The 18,421-nt window shown below is 42.9% G+C and overlaps 1 protein-coding gene across 2 annotated transcripts in view; it reads right to left on the reverse strand.

Moving 5' to 3' along the window:
• QRSL1 (glutaminyl-tRNA amidotransferase subunit QRSL1) overlaps positions 1-18,421 on the reverse strand; it is a 522,490-nt gene that overhangs the window by 407,509 nt on the left and 96,560 nt on the right. For both annotated transcript variants that reach the window (XM_069606574.1, XM_069606573.1), the window contains exons 2-5: positions 16,487-16,646; positions 16,104-16,202; positions 7,478-7,574; positions 7,164-7,340 (exon numbers count right to left, since the gene is read on the reverse strand). In XM_069606574.1, coding sequence (XP_069462675.1) covers positions 7,164-7,340; positions 7,478-7,574; positions 16,104-16,202; positions 16,487-16,646 — 533 coding nt within the window. The remainder of the gene's footprint in view (positions 1-7,163; positions 7,341-7,477; positions 7,575-16,103; positions 16,203-16,486; positions 16,647-18,421) is intronic.

Consider the following 18,421-nt stretch of genomic DNA (forward strand, 5'->3'; position numbering starts at 1 on the left):
ATAACAGGAAGTTTGTTTCCAGGTCCATGTGCTGGAGCGTCAATGTTAATTTGTTTGGCGTTCTCTACGTCTGTCGAGGAGTGGACACCGTCGCCCTCTTGGTTCTCATGGGAAGAGGTGGCCTCTGCATCCTGGCTATTGTGTGTTACATCGTCGTATGTTGATAGGTTCAACAGCTCACTTGATAACTCATGCTTTGAGCCTGACGCAGCCACTGCATCAGGTCTTACGGGGACTTCTGTGTCTAAGGGTTTATTTTGCGATTTCCCACTGATTGAAGAGGCTGCCTTAGACACTTGTTAATGTTGCATGCCACGTTCTGGACCACGTTTAGGTTACGTAGAAATTTCCGCGCACCATGCAGTGGCTTGTTTCTAAGACCTTTTTGATTCTTCGTTTTCTTCACCTGTTTTATAGGTGAATATCCAAGGGCTTTGAGGTCGACACCTTGGGTTGAGACGCCTTGTTGAAGACCGAGTAAGTGGGTATTGAGGTCACTGCAGATATTGCAGAGGGAATAGATGTAGAAGCTTCAGCGCCCAGATCTCCCTGAGAGGAAGATGCCACCTGGGAGTCACGTAGAGCTTGGTTCAAATTTCCCCTCACCTGTTCAAATGCAGTGTTGAATGAAATGTCAGAAGTATTATCTTCAGATGTTGACATCATTATGGGCAAGGGTTCTGCGTCTTGCATGGGCAGATTCTCCGTTATGTGTCCGACTTGGGGGAAATCACCACACTTATGGTTAGCGCAGTTGCTAGCTTTCCCAGTATAGGATCCGTAGAGACCAACGGGCCAGGGTGCGCATCTTCCTGGATTACAATCACGTCTGAAGGCTCTTGAGTGTTTTGGATTACATCCTCTAAACAGCGTTCCTTTAAGGATTTATTACATCGAGTCGGTGTCTTGCTCATAGTTGGTTGAGTGATTTGTTGCTTTTGCCAGTTTGAGGTTAAACCATTGTATTTGAACAAAGCTAGCGCCTCTCTCGCTACTTCAGCCAAGAGTTTTTTGTCAATTGCGTCGTTTTTCCTTTGCTCTCTTAACAACGTACATGATCCGTCTAGTCTTTTCAGACCTTCTTGTTGGTCATTGTAAGACTGATCACAGACTTGTTCAATCCGGATTAGTTTATAATGCATTAGAGCCACGACAGTTGTCAGGTCCTTAGTGGCTTCATGCAAGGCTTCGTATAGTTTCATATAGGGGGCCATGGACATTGTCATAGATGAAATTATTAGAGATTGTAGCTCAGTCTGAGGCATAGTGGCTCTGTTTTCAGCACTGAGCACTGGTGGCTGAAGTCGGTTGGCCATTTCCGACTTTTCTCTAGTATGGCGTATTTTCGGAAATGGACGTTCCATCAGCGAGGAGTCTTGTGAGTCTTCCGACAAACATTCATTGGTGGCAGAGCGCTGTGAGGTATGGGTAAGAGACAAGAGGGACCTATTAGGGTGATGATGTTGCGTGTTCAACCTTTTCTGAGAGGTCAACACGTGTTCGAGTCCCTCGTGTGGATCACAGTTCCTTGGGGTTTGATTGTTGATTTTGAAGCGTTTGTAGCACACCTTAGACCATAGGTCTTCATTTGCGCCACTTAGTTGTGATATTTGCCTTTTTGTGGTGTGTTTGTCGGGTTTCAACGTAGGGGAGGTAGGACCTTTCTTAGTGTTAGCAGAGCATTCTTTATTCATTACTACAGAATTTTCCAACCCCTTTGTCATGACACTTAAGGAATTTTTCCTGTTTTCAGGGAACTGAGCACTTGGGTCAACTTGTGTCATACACACAGGTCTGTCGGAGTGGTGATCATATTGGTGTTGGACACAGTCCTGACCCCAGCTCATCACAGACTGTCGAGTGAGCAGTCTCATCAGTTGAGAAAGAGCGACAGAGATCCATGCGGGACAGATGAACGGGGGAACTGGCACTTAGTGAAGTAGGCTGGACGGGGCTACTGTCTTGCTGCGGCACACCCGGAGTCACTGCAGACAACAGAGGTACTCCATCACTCCAGCTGTCTAACCGGTTCGCGCATACAGCAACGCGCACATCTCCCAACCCATCGGGGGCGCGCCCTCCCACAGGCCCCGCCCCCAGATGAACCCCCGCGGGAGCAACGACTGCTCGCCTGCCAACATCGCCGGCTCCAGGGCCCTGCACCCCCGCCTCATCCAGAAGCGGAGAATCGGACAACCCAGCAGCGGGTAAACCGACCGGTTTTTCAAAAGTTATACACGCCTCCTGAACAGCAATGCGCATGTCGCCTTCACATACGCTGGTGCCCACAGATAACCGGCCTGCCTGTGAAGCTACAGAGGGGCCCTCGACACATATCACGTTCTCAATCAACGGGTTCTCATGTGATAGGGGTCGCGCCACTTCACAAGGTATTAAATCAGCCGACACCACGTCTGAGTGAAGTATACAGTTTTCGGATGTGCGGCGTCAGGTGATTCTTGGCGAACATAAAGCGGCTCATCAACAACAGAGTCAGAGATTGATGAACATGAAAAAAATCGGCTTTCCTTTCTTACCGGTGTACGCGGAGTGGTTTCACGCAGCGCCTTCTCCTCGCGTCGTATTTGCGCCCTTGTTCGCAGGGCAGTTGGAATGGAGTCCGACATGATTGATGTGTCCTGGCTCTCCAACTCGCCAAACAGCCAAACAGCGGGGATATCTCAGCCCTTCTCTCCTCAGGGCTTAACGCCGCAAGGGCGGTGGAGGCGGCCACTTATAGTCAGCTGCTGAGAGTCAGCCGAGTTGTTTAAAGGCACACGCACCTCCTCTTCTCCACTCCGGGTAACAGCCAAACAGCGGGGATATCTCAGCCCTTCTCTCCTCAGAGACTTTTATTGGAAAGGAGACTTTGGTGCAGAAGGCCCGAATAGCAGTGCTCTGAACTGCATCTTCGTGCTAGAGAAGCCAGAGTGTGTGCGAAGCTCGAGTGTGCCCCCTTGTACTGTGCTAAAAACATAGGGAAGGGAAGATAACTGCTTAACTATCTGACATATAGTTTCTTGAACACTTTACTTTTGCATACATCATTTCCCCAAAATATTTGTTCTTAGAGGTAAGGATTGGCAATAGGTTTTTTAGTATATGCCCTTTTATTTTGACAGAGGCTCCACTAGGAATGCGCTATTATTATTTGATGGTCGTAGCTTGCTCCCATCCTTAGATTTAGTGATAGATAGGTGTTCAATCAACCCATTGAAGTTCAATAAACAACCTTGAACTGTGATCCCTTGTGTCTGTCTTCACCGTTTGATACCATGCTTTCCTTTTAATAAGAGACATTTCCACAGCTCTCTGGAGAATCAGTGTTTGGGGGGACAATGCTTTCATCATGCCTGAAAAAGTGTTAAAACCATCCTTGCTCAAGTTGCCAAGAGATACTTTATCTATGAAACATAATTTGTTTGGAAGAGAGAAGTCCATCTTATGAAGGTGGTATATGAAACAGACATTTCTACCACTACTAAGGAACAGTTTTTTGAACTGATCATTTTATACCTGAAGCAATTCGGGGGAAAGGGGTCATCAACTGGATTCAAGTACTGTTCTGTTGGATTGCTATGCTTAGTATTTGCACTTATTTTTCTAAGTTTAAACCAGAGGCATTTACCTTGCACATTTTGTTGTTCATTTTTAGTGTTTAGTGTGAGGGTCAGGTATGTTTGTGACACAAGGACAGTATGCTTAAGTTGGGTGACTCCTGCCTAGTTTTGATTTCATAGGTAGGGAAACTCATTTGGATAGGGCTAGAAAGACATTTTTCCAAACTCTTTTATTTTAATAAAATGTCCAATGTTGAAAACATTAAAACTGTGTGTCTGTCTCTCATTTCTGACCCCTCACATATCTTTCTTTAGTAATTAAATTAAAATAATACATACAGCTGGAGTCTTGGTGTCTGTCGTTTGCTAGAACTGGATTGGGTATTTGAGGACAATTAAAATGAGAGTTCCTCCTAACCAGAGTCCTTGTCCTCAAGTGTCTCCCTGTGAGATCCCGCTTCCTGCCACCTAGGGGGAAAATCATGTAGCAGGCTTATCTCCCTAGCCTCACATGGAAAGGCTCCCCCTTGGGAAGAAGTGATTGAATCCCTCTATTCATTACACCGTTCAGAGTTGGAATTGCCTGCATCATTTAATAAAAAACGAAACGTCATGGCTTCCAAATCCTGGCTAAATGGAAATTCCTCCTAATGCTCCAGCTATATTGTTTGCTCCTCCCCCTCACATACCCAGAACCTGCACCCACCCTCAATCGCTGCCAGTCCACCCAAAGGGAGAGCCTCAACTTGTGCTCTTGTGCAGCAAGTGCCTCCCATTGTCATCCAAATGCCCCCTAAAACAAAAATGTGTACCAAAGTATATCTATAAATCTGTAGGAAATTGACTGTCACACATTTGAATAATAAACATTGAGAAAACCATAATTATAGGCAATAGTGTTAGCAATGGGTCCGAAATTGTAATACAATCCAGTGAAACATCTACAACTAATACAGTTGCAGAGTAAATAGGATATAGTCAAGTTCTGGATCTTATTAAACAAAATGTGGGCTTTACCACGATGATGGTTTTATTATGGCTGCTCAAGATAAATTCAAGGAGTTTTTACCACTGTTAGGCACAGCTCCACAAGTGTCCATTGAAGGATGTGGAAGGAGGAGAATGACACACAGGTGGCAGGATTTTGTCAAAGACTTTTATTCTTAAAGAAATAAAGAAAAAAGCATATCTTTCCCTAACTCTAAGAGGGGTTTCCCTGCCTCAACTAAAACGTTAAGGAAAACGTCAGAATGTCTGAAAATAAAGAGTACATCATCCATTGTCAAAATCCTACTTCTATCCCTTACACTTGAAAATAAACTAAAGTGCTTTACTGTCTTCTTGGTATAGAAGAATGACTCCCTTCTACTGGACAGGCACAGTTGCATATATAAAAAAAAAGGGGGGAATGTCTCCCTTACCCTGGCCTTGGTCAGGCTTCGCTTGGCAGTTCAACAAAGTAGAGGGAATGACTCCCTTCCACTGGCCTTTCTCAAGCTTGTTGGGCCTCTCCACTGGTTTAGTTGAGCAGACCTGCCACACTCCACCGACAGGTATTGCCTTGGGTTCCAGACCATTTTAATATGTCCTATCTTGCCCCTTGTATGAGCCTCTTCACTGGCTAAGTTGTGCAGTCTTGGTGTACTCCCCTGCCAGGTACTGCCTTGGGCCATAGACCAGCAGTGTTTGGGTCCCCGCCCCTTTTGACAGTTTTTTTGCATTCTGGTTCCAGACCCCTTTATATTGGCTTTTCTTTCTCTGGTCCCAGACCCAGTCACATTGGCTTATCTTGCCCCTTTGAGGTTCCCGGGCCACCCTATCATTTCCGTATAGGCTGCCGTTCACTCACCTCGACCTCTGGCTTCTCTGCATCTTCTGACGATTCTTTGGAGTGGGTTTCCGTTTGCGTGCTGCCTTCTGCGGTTTGCCAGAACTTGCTGGGAGCCAGGCTGTGCGTAGCATCTGGACCATTTCCACTGCACTCTTCCGTGCCTTGAGCCTCAGCCTCTTTCGGCTTCGGTTCCTCCATCTCCTCAGGAGCATGTAGGGATGCCATAACTTCTCCAGCCATGTCCCGTTCAGCAGCTGCAAGATTAGCTGCGCCGTCTGTGGTATTCAAACTTTGCTCGCGGGTTCTTCAGGGCTCCAAGCCTCTTCCCCGTCCTAGTACTTCATGATGTCAGTCCAGTGGAGTCAACCCTACTCTTCCTTGTCCCAGTACTTTGTGTACTATTGGTTTGGCATAAGTACCTAGGGAGGTTTGTGGGAGTAGAGGGAGATATGGAGGGAGGTGTGAAAGATGTAGGTGAATGGGGAAAATACTGCTTCTGCCCATGATGTCCTCCCTGTATCCGTGAGGGGGAATCCCTCCTCATGAGATCCTCTGGCTGAGTACAACCCCCAGGGGGACTATCGGGTAGCAGCCTCACCTCCCTGGCCTCATGGAAAGGGTCTCCACCTCGGGACGAAGGGACGACATCATAGGATTCATGGGACGACATCATAGGATTCATCACACCATGAAGAGCTTTTTGCATAAATCAGCAGCATCAGTGGTTGAAATGTAAATGTAAGTTAATTTCTCTATCCCTTTCTCTGACCCTTCTGGGATGCCAGATGATTTTCAGTTAGGCTCCCTGTCCCGGTCCTCTACATGCTGGGATATGCATTTTAAAAATGCTGTAAATTCTTTTAAACAACTGATCTATCTTTGCTGGGTTGATAGATAATTTCCAATTTGTCTTTGCTGTTCTTACGTCTACCCAGAAACCATATCTTGCTATTCAACACTTGGAAATGGTGATCACTAAATGTAGCGAGGACCTGCTTCTTGTGAGGATTTGTGAAAGCGGTACTTCCCATTACAGAACAAACCCTTAATTGACCTTGGTGGACTGTTTTTAAAACAAACAATATTGAATGACATGAAATATATAGATATAGGGTGTGTTCAACGAGTTCGTCCATTTTATATTATTTACACAAATGCACAGAATGGCAGGGCATGTACTAAAACTGCTAGTCCTGTATTTTTCTACAACATCAATCAATTCATTGTGGATGTACATTTGTAATGGTCTTAGGTGAATGAATGTAGTTTCTTTCATGGTTGACCAATCTGTATTTTACAAAGCACCATGCCCTGTTTTCTAGCCATACAAATGTTATTAAAGCATGATAACATGGGGCAAAGATACAAGATGTAAGCTACTAGCCAGCCATAAAAGTCACTTTCCCACAGCACATCATTTCCTACTCGCCAAGAGTCCAATATAACTAGCCAATGGCAAGTGCGCACTCCGATTATGGTGTTAGCTATTAATGGCACAAAATGTGCCTCATGTATGATCACACATGAAATGCTTCAAGCATGGGCTTTTCAAGGGCACAGACCCCTACTGGACAATGTCAGCAGCTTTTCTCAAGAGTTAGTAAAGCTATAGATGTTGGCTTACAAAAAGGACCCTTTGAAAGAGGGGAAAAAGAATGACAGAAACAGCAGACAGGAAACAGGAAGGGGAGTTAGGACCTGTTAGTGGGGGAGGGAGAGGATAACTTGATAATATTTGTTGCAATATATTTCAATAACAAAAGGGTTCTCACGCATAGCATGTGCCCGAAGACACAGCAGCTGCACTTCCGCCGGAGCTACCTCCTGCTACCAGCCAGCTGGAGTCATCAGTCTCAGAATAATGGCTTGATGCTTGCTTCCGCCTGTAATGCCTCGAGTAACTCCAGGGGTTTCTTACTGGCCCAAATATACTGTCTGTACTCCCAGAGCTAGAATAAAAGATGTAGAACACACTCATAAAAATACACAAATGAAGAAAGGCTAGACAGGTGTATATAGTGTATTTCATCAATTGGCTAAAAAGAAATCATTCATAAAAGTACAATGAAACATACAATTCCCTTACCCCATAGCAAACTCATCCAGGTTTGTTTTTCCCATAAGCACCGCTCCCTGAACCAGTAATTTCTCGACTACTGTTGCACTGTAGGGTGGAACATAACCTGAAAAAGAAACATTAGGTTACTTCAATGAATAGTACTACGTCCTTCATTCCTTCACCCTACTCAAAAGTGAATGAGTGGTGAATAAAAGTAGAAGGTGGGTTTAGGATACATATCGCATCTCACTCTGACACAGATAGTAATTAACTGGAAAGTCTAAACATTCTTAAGTCTATCTGTTGACTGAGAATAGTTGTATATATTTTGGGATTCTTGGCCAAGGTGTCCAATGAGACAGGACAAGGTTGGCACATTTCACAAAGTGGCAGTACTCCTTCACAGGAGAACAACACTGTTGTCCCTGTGAATGATGGCACAGAGAACATAAGCATGAAAAGTGAGTCACGTAAAGGGCATAAAAATATTATCTAACCCAAAACACCCTCAGTTTGCACTCATATTGGTATAGCTGGATTGGATGGTTTGACACGCTTAGACTTGATTGCATTGTTCAATAGGTTCAGAGGTTAGCACATGACCATAGGTCATTTCCACATATTATTTGGTTGCCATTGGAGATGTAGTCCAGGTCTGCCCAGTGATGCGTTCCGATTCAATGACATGGGATCATCCACTAACATTAAATAGGTGATGGCCAAGATTCAGACGATGTATCGAAGAAACAATACAAACACAAATTGGCCTTCTGTTTTTATATTCAATCATTCCAAAGACATATCAAAGCACAGTAAAGTGTTATACCCAATAGCTAGCAGGGGCTCAGTGACCAGAGTTGTGCAATTCTACTTCCTTGCCCTACACCATTCCACGCAAGGACAAGTGTACCCAAATGACTGGGGCTGCTTTAAAAAAAAACATCCCTCAAAAGACATCAAAGATTTCAGGAGACAGATTGCAAACATTTGGATGACTTGATGAATGAATTGGCCGTCTACCGGCTTTCCCTCAGGTACCTCAATACACTTATATGAAACTAATAGTTGTCATAGGGTTACAAATCACAAAAACATTTTCTGCCATCCTTTGCGTGCTTTAGATGTGTGCATGCAAATAATTGACCCTGTAGGTCTGTTCAAATGTTGATAGCCACGTTTTGTTTTGTATAGAGAAATGCCATGTGGTACGTAAGACCACGTAAGAAGGAATACTGATACATGGGCCATATTAAAGAATATTGTTGCATTTTAGATTAGAAAAGTTGACTATTATCTTATTTTGAGGAGACTACTGGATACCTTCTAAAAAAATAAACCTTCAGAAAACGTAAAATGATAACAGAATTCTTCAATGTGCACAACCTTTCGGTCCCAGCCCTCTCTCCAAGGGGCTACAGTTTAGGAAAAATTTGAAATTGTCACTCAAATGCACCAAATCAATAAAGTATCTGTTGGTGAGTCAAAAATAAATATCCATTTGCAACATCATGCAGTTCAAAAGAAAAAGAAGCCAGAGCGAGTCAAGGGCGAGCAGCAGTCAATAAGGACTGTTTCACTGTGCTGCTTTAGACCGCCGTTATTTTTCCTGGAAGACAGAAGTTGCTGTAACTCATCGGACTCTTCAAGCCCTGAAGCCCGGAGGCCGTGAAAAGAACTACGCGCTCGCACTGAGGCTGTGTGTGCAGAGCAACGTGAGCAAGGGCTGGAGGGTATTGTTTCTTTAACCAGTCCGTCTGCCGAGGCCCCACATACAGGAAGCGCCTCATAAAAGGGGAAGCTCATCGCCCTCGCGGCGTGAAGCCGGAGCGAGTCAAGGGCGAGCAGCAGCCAATAAGGACTGTTTCATGGTTTGCTGCTTTGCTGGGGTGCTGGGTTGCTGGCCGTTGGACTCTGCACTCGAATACCAAATGGGAAATCAGTAACTACAATAAAGAGAGACGGTAAGCACACATTATTAAAACTCAGGAGGTGCACTAAAGGGGCGATTGAGCAGCCGGAAACTGCCATCTCTACTGTGTTGGGGAGGCAGTTTAAAACGGCACAATATTAATAAATATTTTTGATCAACACTTCAATTATCAACTAAGAAAAGGGGAAGAAAGCAGCACAACTAACACTGCTATTTTCGACAAAACCATAAAGTGTTTAGCGAGCGGGAGACTGTGGGAGGAAACTCCTTTGATCCCGCTCGCATTGCGAAATAGCTGAGTAAAATACAACCAACTGAGACTTTTAAACTGATTTTCTTAATTTAAAGGAATTTACTCCCATAATTGTAATCTGAGTGTTGATTCAGAGACTTTAAATGAAACTTCGCAGCACAAAAGACATGGAGACAGAAGGGGATGGGTCATATCTGAGTGGAAGCCAGGAACCAGATATTACGGCCAACACTCTAAACCATGACAACTTGAACCTCAATACCCCTCAGCAAATCCATGTTCAAATACACACGGAAGAATTACCGGTTCATTTGGCTGGCAGTCATAAAGAGAAGAACCTTAGCACTGCAATCATAAACAAATGGAAACGGGGATTGGAATGGAATACACAACAACAAAGAGAATCCAACAAAAAAAATCGAAAACCACTTGGGAAAAAATTACACAAAAGCCATAGTGATGTTGAAGGAGAATCAATCATCCTGTGGGAAAACCCGAGGCAACCCCATTCCCCATCTTCTAGCACGGAAATCCCCTTATCACCAGCAAAATCGGGGAATGAAACTGACTTACCAAATGAGGGGGAAGATGTTGTGCTAACACCAGTTTTTCAAGACAGACAGCAACCGGAAAACATAGGGCGAACCACAGACGGTAAAAGAGACATAAATCATCAGGAAGACCACAAAATAAAATCAGACTCAAACCCAGACACATTGAAAGCATTAAACTTTGTTCTCAGCTCATTGGTCTCGGTTTTCAAGATGCTAAAAATAGAAGTGCAAGCACAAAACGGGACACTTTTGGAGATGACAAAAGAAATGGCATTGTGTGATTCGTCCTTAGTTGGCCTTGTAACTGCAACCAACGCCAATATGACTAAGCCGCTCCGGGACTTAAACCTGGAAATGGTAAAACAAGGACTAGACATCTCCTCCATACAGCAAAGTCTGAAAGAGAAAAGCCAAAATGGAGAAACAAAATAATGAACTGCTGGGAGAGGTGCTTTCTTTATTGAAAGGAAATCGGAAAACAAACCCAACAGAGGGAAACAAAGAAAAAACTCTAGAATACTCATTAGACGATACACCGCTCTCAGATTCGGTGTTGGAAGAATTTCGAAGACTGGCAAATGCTGTAGAAGGAGAACGGGTGCAAGAAATGCAGCCAGAAAAGGCAAATGTGAAGCAAACAGAGACATACCAAGACTGGCAGCATCCAACTGACCAGACATCAAGAGGAATGAGAAAAACAAGGAAACGTCTAGCAAGAAGAGAGACGTCAATGACAGTACACCCCAAAACTAAGAAAAGTCAACAACATTTTTTTTGAAAGAAACTAAGCATATTGGGAAAGCAAAAGAAAGATTCAATTCGCAGGTAAACCCCAAACATTCTGGTAAAAGTGATGATCAGGACAATCAAATAAGCGATACTGGAAAGTTACAAACTCATTTTGGGAAAAGCAACACTAACCAAGAGAAGAGAATCCAGAAACAAACTAAAAAGACCTCCCAAAGGAACAAGAAAGGAAATTGCAATAAGCCCGAAGAAGCTGTAGCAATTATGAAGGCAAGCATAGGTTTACAAACTGAGAACAAAGCAGAGCAGGGCAATGATCCAAGGACAAAAACCGTGGAGAGCAGCATGAAAGATCTACCTAATCAAGGGAAACCACAAGCAAAGAAAGAACTATTAGGAGACCCTAAAAGAAATGCTGATACAAAAGAAATAAAGTGGGCCCCAATTTTTCAGAACAAAAAAGATCTTCAATCGGGCAAAAAGAGCAACTGTTCAGTTAGCATCGCAACAATGCCGGGTATACATAATATAAAGATTGCACCTATCTTTGAAAAAAAGAGCCAGAAGATCAGCATGGAGCGGAGTGCTGTCTCGAAGATTCCGACCATTGCCATATCCTCGAATAAAACAAAAACAAATGTTACAAACGACGATATTATTCGAAATGGGGAAGGAAAAGCAGTCAAACTAAACAGCCTAGGCAAGCTGGATGACACCAGCTTGACAACACAGTCATTATCAAAAACCAGCAAACATATAAATCAAGACAGTCTGAAAAAACTTGCCATTCAAAGAGTCTGGTTAAGACTGTGTTCCAACACAGGGCACCATAAATCACTAAGTCGGGCAGTAATCTTGGGCATGACAAAGAAAGTGAAAAATCTCCACTGTTTATCGTCAGAAGACATAGAAAGTGTCAAATTTCCAATGTCACAAGATCTCTTTCTGGTGAAGCAGGTCCTAACGTCAGAAGATGCAAAAGATATCTTGCTACATGAATCAGTAGAGTTAGAATCCTATGGGTTGGACGTCTCATGTAATGAGTCAGAAAGAAACATGATCACCAAACAGCACAATGTACCAACACCAATAAATAAGCGAAGGGAACCTTCGAATGAACAGAATCTGACAAGAGGGGAAAGCAGAGAGAAGGAATCAAGTATAAAAGAAAACACCCTTACACTTCTTCCAGAGATCCTCACGCAAGTGTTGCAGAAGTTAGGACTGGGCACGCAGCAACTTTAGGAAAGATGACTTAAATGTGTTCAGCTGGAACTCGCGGGGCTCAGTTCAATAAGAGTAATAGAAACAAGGGCACATCTATTCAATCTGGGTGATGTCATCCTACTTCAAGAAACCTGGTTGGTGAATCCATTGAGTATAGAAGGATATAGAGTTTTTTGCTTATCAGCATCACAAAAACCATTGGGGCGTCCATCAGGGAGATTACTTATAGCACTTAAGAATCAGATCTTTAAGAATATAGTAGAAATTTGGAAAAATAAAATAGGTTTTCATGCATGCAGAGCAAATACATACTCACAAGGGAAAGCCACAATTTGGGTCATGATAAATATTTATTGGAATCCCGCCAGCTCAACACTGGACATCTTTCTGGAAAGTTTGGGTCTATTACTTGAAGCAATGAAATAATTGTACTCAGCCTCCACAGCTACATCATTTTGGAAGGAGATTTCAACTCAAACTGTCTATACCCACAAAAAGGTGAGGCAAAACAATCAAATGCGGGGAAGACAAGTAGGGGCAAATTGTGGCAGGACTTTATGGAATGTTGGGACCTTGAAATGGTTAACAGCTTACAAGAGAGTGATCAAGGAACATATACGACATGGCATAGAGGGCAAACGTCCTCTGCCCTAGATTTTATCTTTGTCTCCAAAAACTTACATGCCTCACTCTCCCTTCTCGTTCTTAAACGGGATGGGGTAGCGACCATACCAGACTCGAATTAACGTTCCAAAATATACTACGAATAAAAACAGAAAGAATTGCAGAACCTGGAAGGAAAAAAAGGGTAAAATCAGAATCAGTAAGTAGAAGAATGAGGGAGTGAAGCTAAACAAGCGGCTAAAAGAGATTCCCGAGTCTATCTGGAAAGTGGAATGTGACCCGCAGAAGTTTAACAAATTCCTATGGTCAACACAGGCTCCTGAAGATCTGGCAGGGAGAGCTAAACAAAAACATTTCCACGCTTTTGATGAAACAACTTAAAAAAGAAAAAGAGATCATAGGAAAACACTGCGAGAAATTAAGAAAATAGGATATCCGGTGGAACAATTGAAAACAGAAATAAAAAGAGAAAAAAACAATAATAAATCATGGTCAATCTCACAAAGGGAAATCCGGATGCAAACAGACGGGGAACATATATTCAACATGCTAAGAGAAAACAACAGCAAAAACTTTTGGGAAGCACTAAATCAATTTGAGGGAGGAACAGGCAACTCTCTCTGCAATCTGGTCTCTGAAGAAGACTGGGTTGAGCATCTCACTAAAACCTATAAGAGTGAGAGTACTTGCCTTTTCTCGACCATTCCAGATACACTGTGGCAACTTATCAATGAAGAAGAAATCTATGAGATCATAATTAACTCCTCAACCTCTAAAGCCTCAGGATTAAATGGACTGACTTATCAGACACTTAAAAAAGAACCAGAACTTTGGTTGAAATTACTATCATGTCTCTTTGGGGAAATCCTTAAAAATCGAGCATTTCCAACTGCTTGGAAAACGGCACTGATAATACCATTCTTTAAAAAAGGTGATCGGCGAGCAGCAGCAGCAAATTACAGACCAATAGCGCTGCTCGACATCGAAAGCAAAATATTCATGGCACTTCTCCTAAAGCAAGTTTCAAAATGGGTAGAAGATTTTGAAGTTTTATCACGCTTTCAAACAGGATTTCGGAAGGGTCATTCGATGTCACTTAATGGTCTGTTCCTAAACTTATTGAATGAACAAACAGAGTAAGAACTTGCTCCCACTATATGGAGCGTGGATCGACCAATCGAAGGCTTTCGACCAAATTGAAAGAGTATTACACTGGCAAAAACTGAGAAGGTGGGGAATGCCAGAAACTGTACTATCAATCTTAGTGGAACTACATAAGTCTACAAATCTAAGAGTCCGTCTCGATGCAATAGGGCACCTATCAAAACGAATAGAGGTAAATAGGGGGGTCAGACAAGGGTGCCTAGGAGCCCCACTTTTCTTTAATCTGTTTCTGGCAGACATGGGAGCTTTTCTGGAATCTGCTGCATTGGTCAGTCCCACTCTAAATGGGGGGAAGATCTGTTGGCTGGCCTATGCAGATGATATAGTGCTTCTCGACAGAACACCAATTGGTCTGCAACATTTATTAACAAGGCTGAATGAGTACACGGTTACAAACAAACTTACAGTAAATCCTGCTAAATCAAATATTCTTATTTTTAAACATCCAGTGACAAAAGCCAACTACAGCAATTGGAAACTGGGGGGGGGGGCATCAGAGTTGTAGAATCCACAAAATATCTGGGTTACAATATACATGCCCACCCAGCCCAATATAAGACAGACTCTGAGGTGATGGATAAAGTAACACAAGCTGGATCCCAAATGGTTAAATTGAATTATAAATTCTGTAGATTTTCCATTCTACCCCTAGTTAAGTATTACCTAGCAAAAGTGGTACCAGTGATACTTTATGGCCTGGAAGCTAAACCGGGTCTCTGGGCAGCAAACTGGGAAACTTATGAGGGTCGACTTTGGAAAAGAGCCCTCGGTCTTCCAAGCTGTACAGCTATAAACAGCCTGAGATTTGAGCTGGGATTGAAGTCATTAAAGTGCATGGCAGATAGGAAACTGATTTCCCTGTTTCGAGAAATAATTATGGGCAAGGAGACAACCCTATATGGAGATCTAAGGTCTCTAAAACTACAGGGTAAGTCTTCTCTGTTGACCATATTGGGGGAAAAAGTTTCAAAGGCACTGACAGAAATAGAGCTCGATGTGGATTCTCCGATTTCAAACCCACTTAAAATGAAAAGAAAGTTAGAACTTTTGGACTGGAACGACAGGAAATGTCAGATCGGACCCATTCCAAAGTACCTTTTTGAGGGGGGGAAAAAAGCTTGGTTTCCCCTTGCGTTATCTAATGAAGTTCCCTAATAGAAAGCTCCGCTCAAATTTCCTGAGAATGGGATTAAATCCGATTCATTGCGGGGCAATATTAGAAAAGCGAAAACAAGGGATTAAAGCAAAACAATTGTGTACCATCTGCATAAACCCTGCCAAGCCAACATTAAAAACATTTATTAATGGACTGCGAAGGTTCATGGACACATCGTCTAAGACTTTTTAGAACTTTGTGCGCAGGGAGGAAGACATCATATCAGACTTTTTTTGGGACAGACTGGTTTCTGGCATGCCGCTCTGTCATCGGCTGCTCTACAGGTGTTAATAAATTGCGAAATAGTAATTTAATCTGAAAAACCCAGGAAATAGACCATCATAATAATATGTACCTTGACGGTATTTGAAACGTGGCAGGGCTTTTGGCAAAGGAAAGGATTGTTTTAACTTTGTAAAACTATGAAATAACTTGCATCATTTGTTTGTCTTTCTGATTTCTTTTTTGTAAAGGCTCTTTGAGCCAAAACAAATTTTTAAAAAAAAAGAAAGTTTGGGTTTATTTCCTTTTTCAATGAATGTTTGTTAATTTCACACAGATACAAATTCTTCTCATAAAAATTATAATTAATTTCTCATCAAAAAAGTGCATGTTTTTTTTCTCAACATGTGTTTCCCCATTGCCAGTTGCAATGGTTCATCAGGAGAAATAAAGTTGATTTCGGTCTGCAAAAGGTATATAGAAAAAATATAAATAAGAAAACAGATGTCTAGTTAAAAATAAATTAGATACAATTAGATTCTCTGCCAAATAGAAAGTTTTTAAATGACTGATAATAATCCTGTTTGGATCAACTCTTCAAATTTACAAGTCTTAATTTGTTAGTCCATTCAAGTTAGCTTCTTTGAACTGCCCCCCTGATTTCTCCTCCAACCCTTCCATCTTTTTTTCCTCATCCCCTACAGCTCTTTGAAGCAGACTGAAAATGACATTAAATGCTATACAAGAAATCGCCATACATAAATGCATAACTCTACCTTTCAGCATGTTTGACGCACATGTTGTCTCAATACCAGCAGTGCTGAAGTTGTCTTTTACCGCAATAGGAACTCCATCTAAGTGACCCAGAGGCTGACCTGCGAAGACGAAAAAAGCCCTTTAGTGTAGGGTAAGGGTCAGAAAAGGGGAAACATTTCTAAATACAATAACAGACTTCTTTTACAGAAATATGAATTGAAGCCCAACTACAAATAGTATATATCAATCGTATTTTTTAGAATATCGTTCAGATGTGAAAGCGTGCACACCATTGTTATTCAACATAAAGTGAACATTTGGAAAATAAGAAACAAAGACAAAAGTAAACAAGGGAAACAGACGTATAATAGAAAGCAAACTGTAGCAATCTGCATAATTATACCTTTCTTGTACCTTTCTTCGGCTTCCTTTGCCTGCTTCAATGCTGCCTCTTCGGTCACTGTGATATAGGCATTAAGAACCTTGCTTTCTTTGATGAAGGCAAGGCACCTCTGGCAGAGCTCTGTTGGACTTATTTGCCCTTTCTTCAAAGCCGCTGAAACCTACAACAAAGAGAGCAGGGCTTGCAGTGAACTTCGCAAAGTGAAAGGGGTGAGGATATGCATCTATCCTCCCGCAGAAACACGCCTTAAACCCCCCTTAACATGTAAAACAGCAGCTAGTCATTAAAGCGTGGTCAGTCACAGGGCTGCTTCTACCTTACATTTCTTAGTTCAGCCCTTTGTTTAGCAGCTGAACACTGACAGCCCTGCTTACCAAGCCTTCAAATCTAAGATATTCTGATGGACTCTACAACACCACAGGGTTTATGTTAAACAGCCTCACCCCCCCTCTCTCCTGAACTCTAGATTTCCCTCTTACCCAACTAGACCCTGCAGACTTTACACAATGGTTTAGTTGTTTTGTTTCTTTCTCTCTACCTTTTTTATGGAATTATAATCATACCATTTAAATCTTCATAACATTTCAGGGAAAAGTTGCCTTCAAGCCACTGGGCGCTCTCTACAAAGAAACATTAAATTAAATTAATTCTAACAGAGGGAAGGGGCAGTCTTCTCAATTTTGCCTCAGCTTCATGTTGGAGGCATTCTGGAATTGTATATGTGCATTAAAACATATAGGTTATCTTGGCAAATTGTGACTCACTACATACATGCAATGCAGTCCACCTAGAGATCTCTAAACAATTTGGACTGTAAGCCCACAGCCACTTGTCATTTCTGCAATGGTGATCAAATGACCAGACACACTCTAAAATTCAATGTGTACCTGTTTATAAGGGCACTGGCCTCAGCTTCTTGTGATAGTCTGGGGTTGCCCACGATATTTACAAGTTCGGGCTTAGAGGCTTCACACACCCCTCTTCTCAGAGCACAACTCTGATTTCGGAGTTGCCTGAACCCTTCAGAATTTGCTCGACACCTCCGTTGTGGTCCCAGTGAGGGTCGCATATGGTGTCGTGGCACTTCAAACCATCTCTGCTGCAGGCCAGGAAAGGAGAGCAGGATGGCCAACTACAATGGTCATCTTGCTCAGGGGTGGCATCTACAACCCTAGGTCCAGCCCATTGTACGTCTTGCCCTCCTCGCTGCTTACCCACTTCTGGATCCTCTCTTTCTCTGTCCATTTCTCTTATTATGTTAATCATAAATATCTCTTCCTGTCTTCTATCACATTCTCCGTTCTTCTTCACCTCTCATTTACTGTTCTAGCCTTCACTGCTTCATCTTTATCTCTGTAAGTTAACTATCAAACCCTGGGTGGTCCTCTCTCTGACCCCCGCTTCCTGGACCGGCCTTCCAGGCTCTCTCTGAGATATTGGTCTCTACAGGAAGCTGCTGGAGGGATTGTCGGACGTGCCCCACCACGGAGGGTGGCTTCCTGTTCTGATGTTGGACTTGGGGCTAGCTAGTCCTTACTCTTGTGAAGTCCTCTTTCTGCCCCTGCCACTGGGGGAAGACTCAAGTAGCCTTCCTTTTCTTAACTGTACCAGAGTGGGGGCCATGTGTTTTGGATGGCTGGCTAACTGTTGACTTTCCCATCCTATTTCAAGGCCCTCTCTTTCCTTGTGCAGATTTACATGGGATTGCTGTACCCATGCAATGGGAGCAGAGCTTGTAGACACAGCCAGCTCTGGGGGACCAACATTCCTCAATTTCCTTAAAGGAACAGGAGTGTCTGTGGTTGCAATATGATTGTCCCCTGCCCGGAGACCAGGGCTAAGCTAGGGTGGACAGGGGATCCCCGCTCATAACTCCTCCCACCCATCATTTGCAACTTGGGAAGGCACCCAACACTTTTGGTCAACCAATCAGAG

Source organism: Ambystoma mexicanum, chromosome 4p, assembly GCF_040938575.1.
Source record: "Ambystoma mexicanum isolate Mex_15411 chromosome 4p, UKY_AmexF1_1, whole genome shotgun sequence".
NCBI lineage: Eukaryota > Metazoa > Chordata > Amphibia > Caudata > Ambystomatidae > Ambystoma > Ambystoma mexicanum.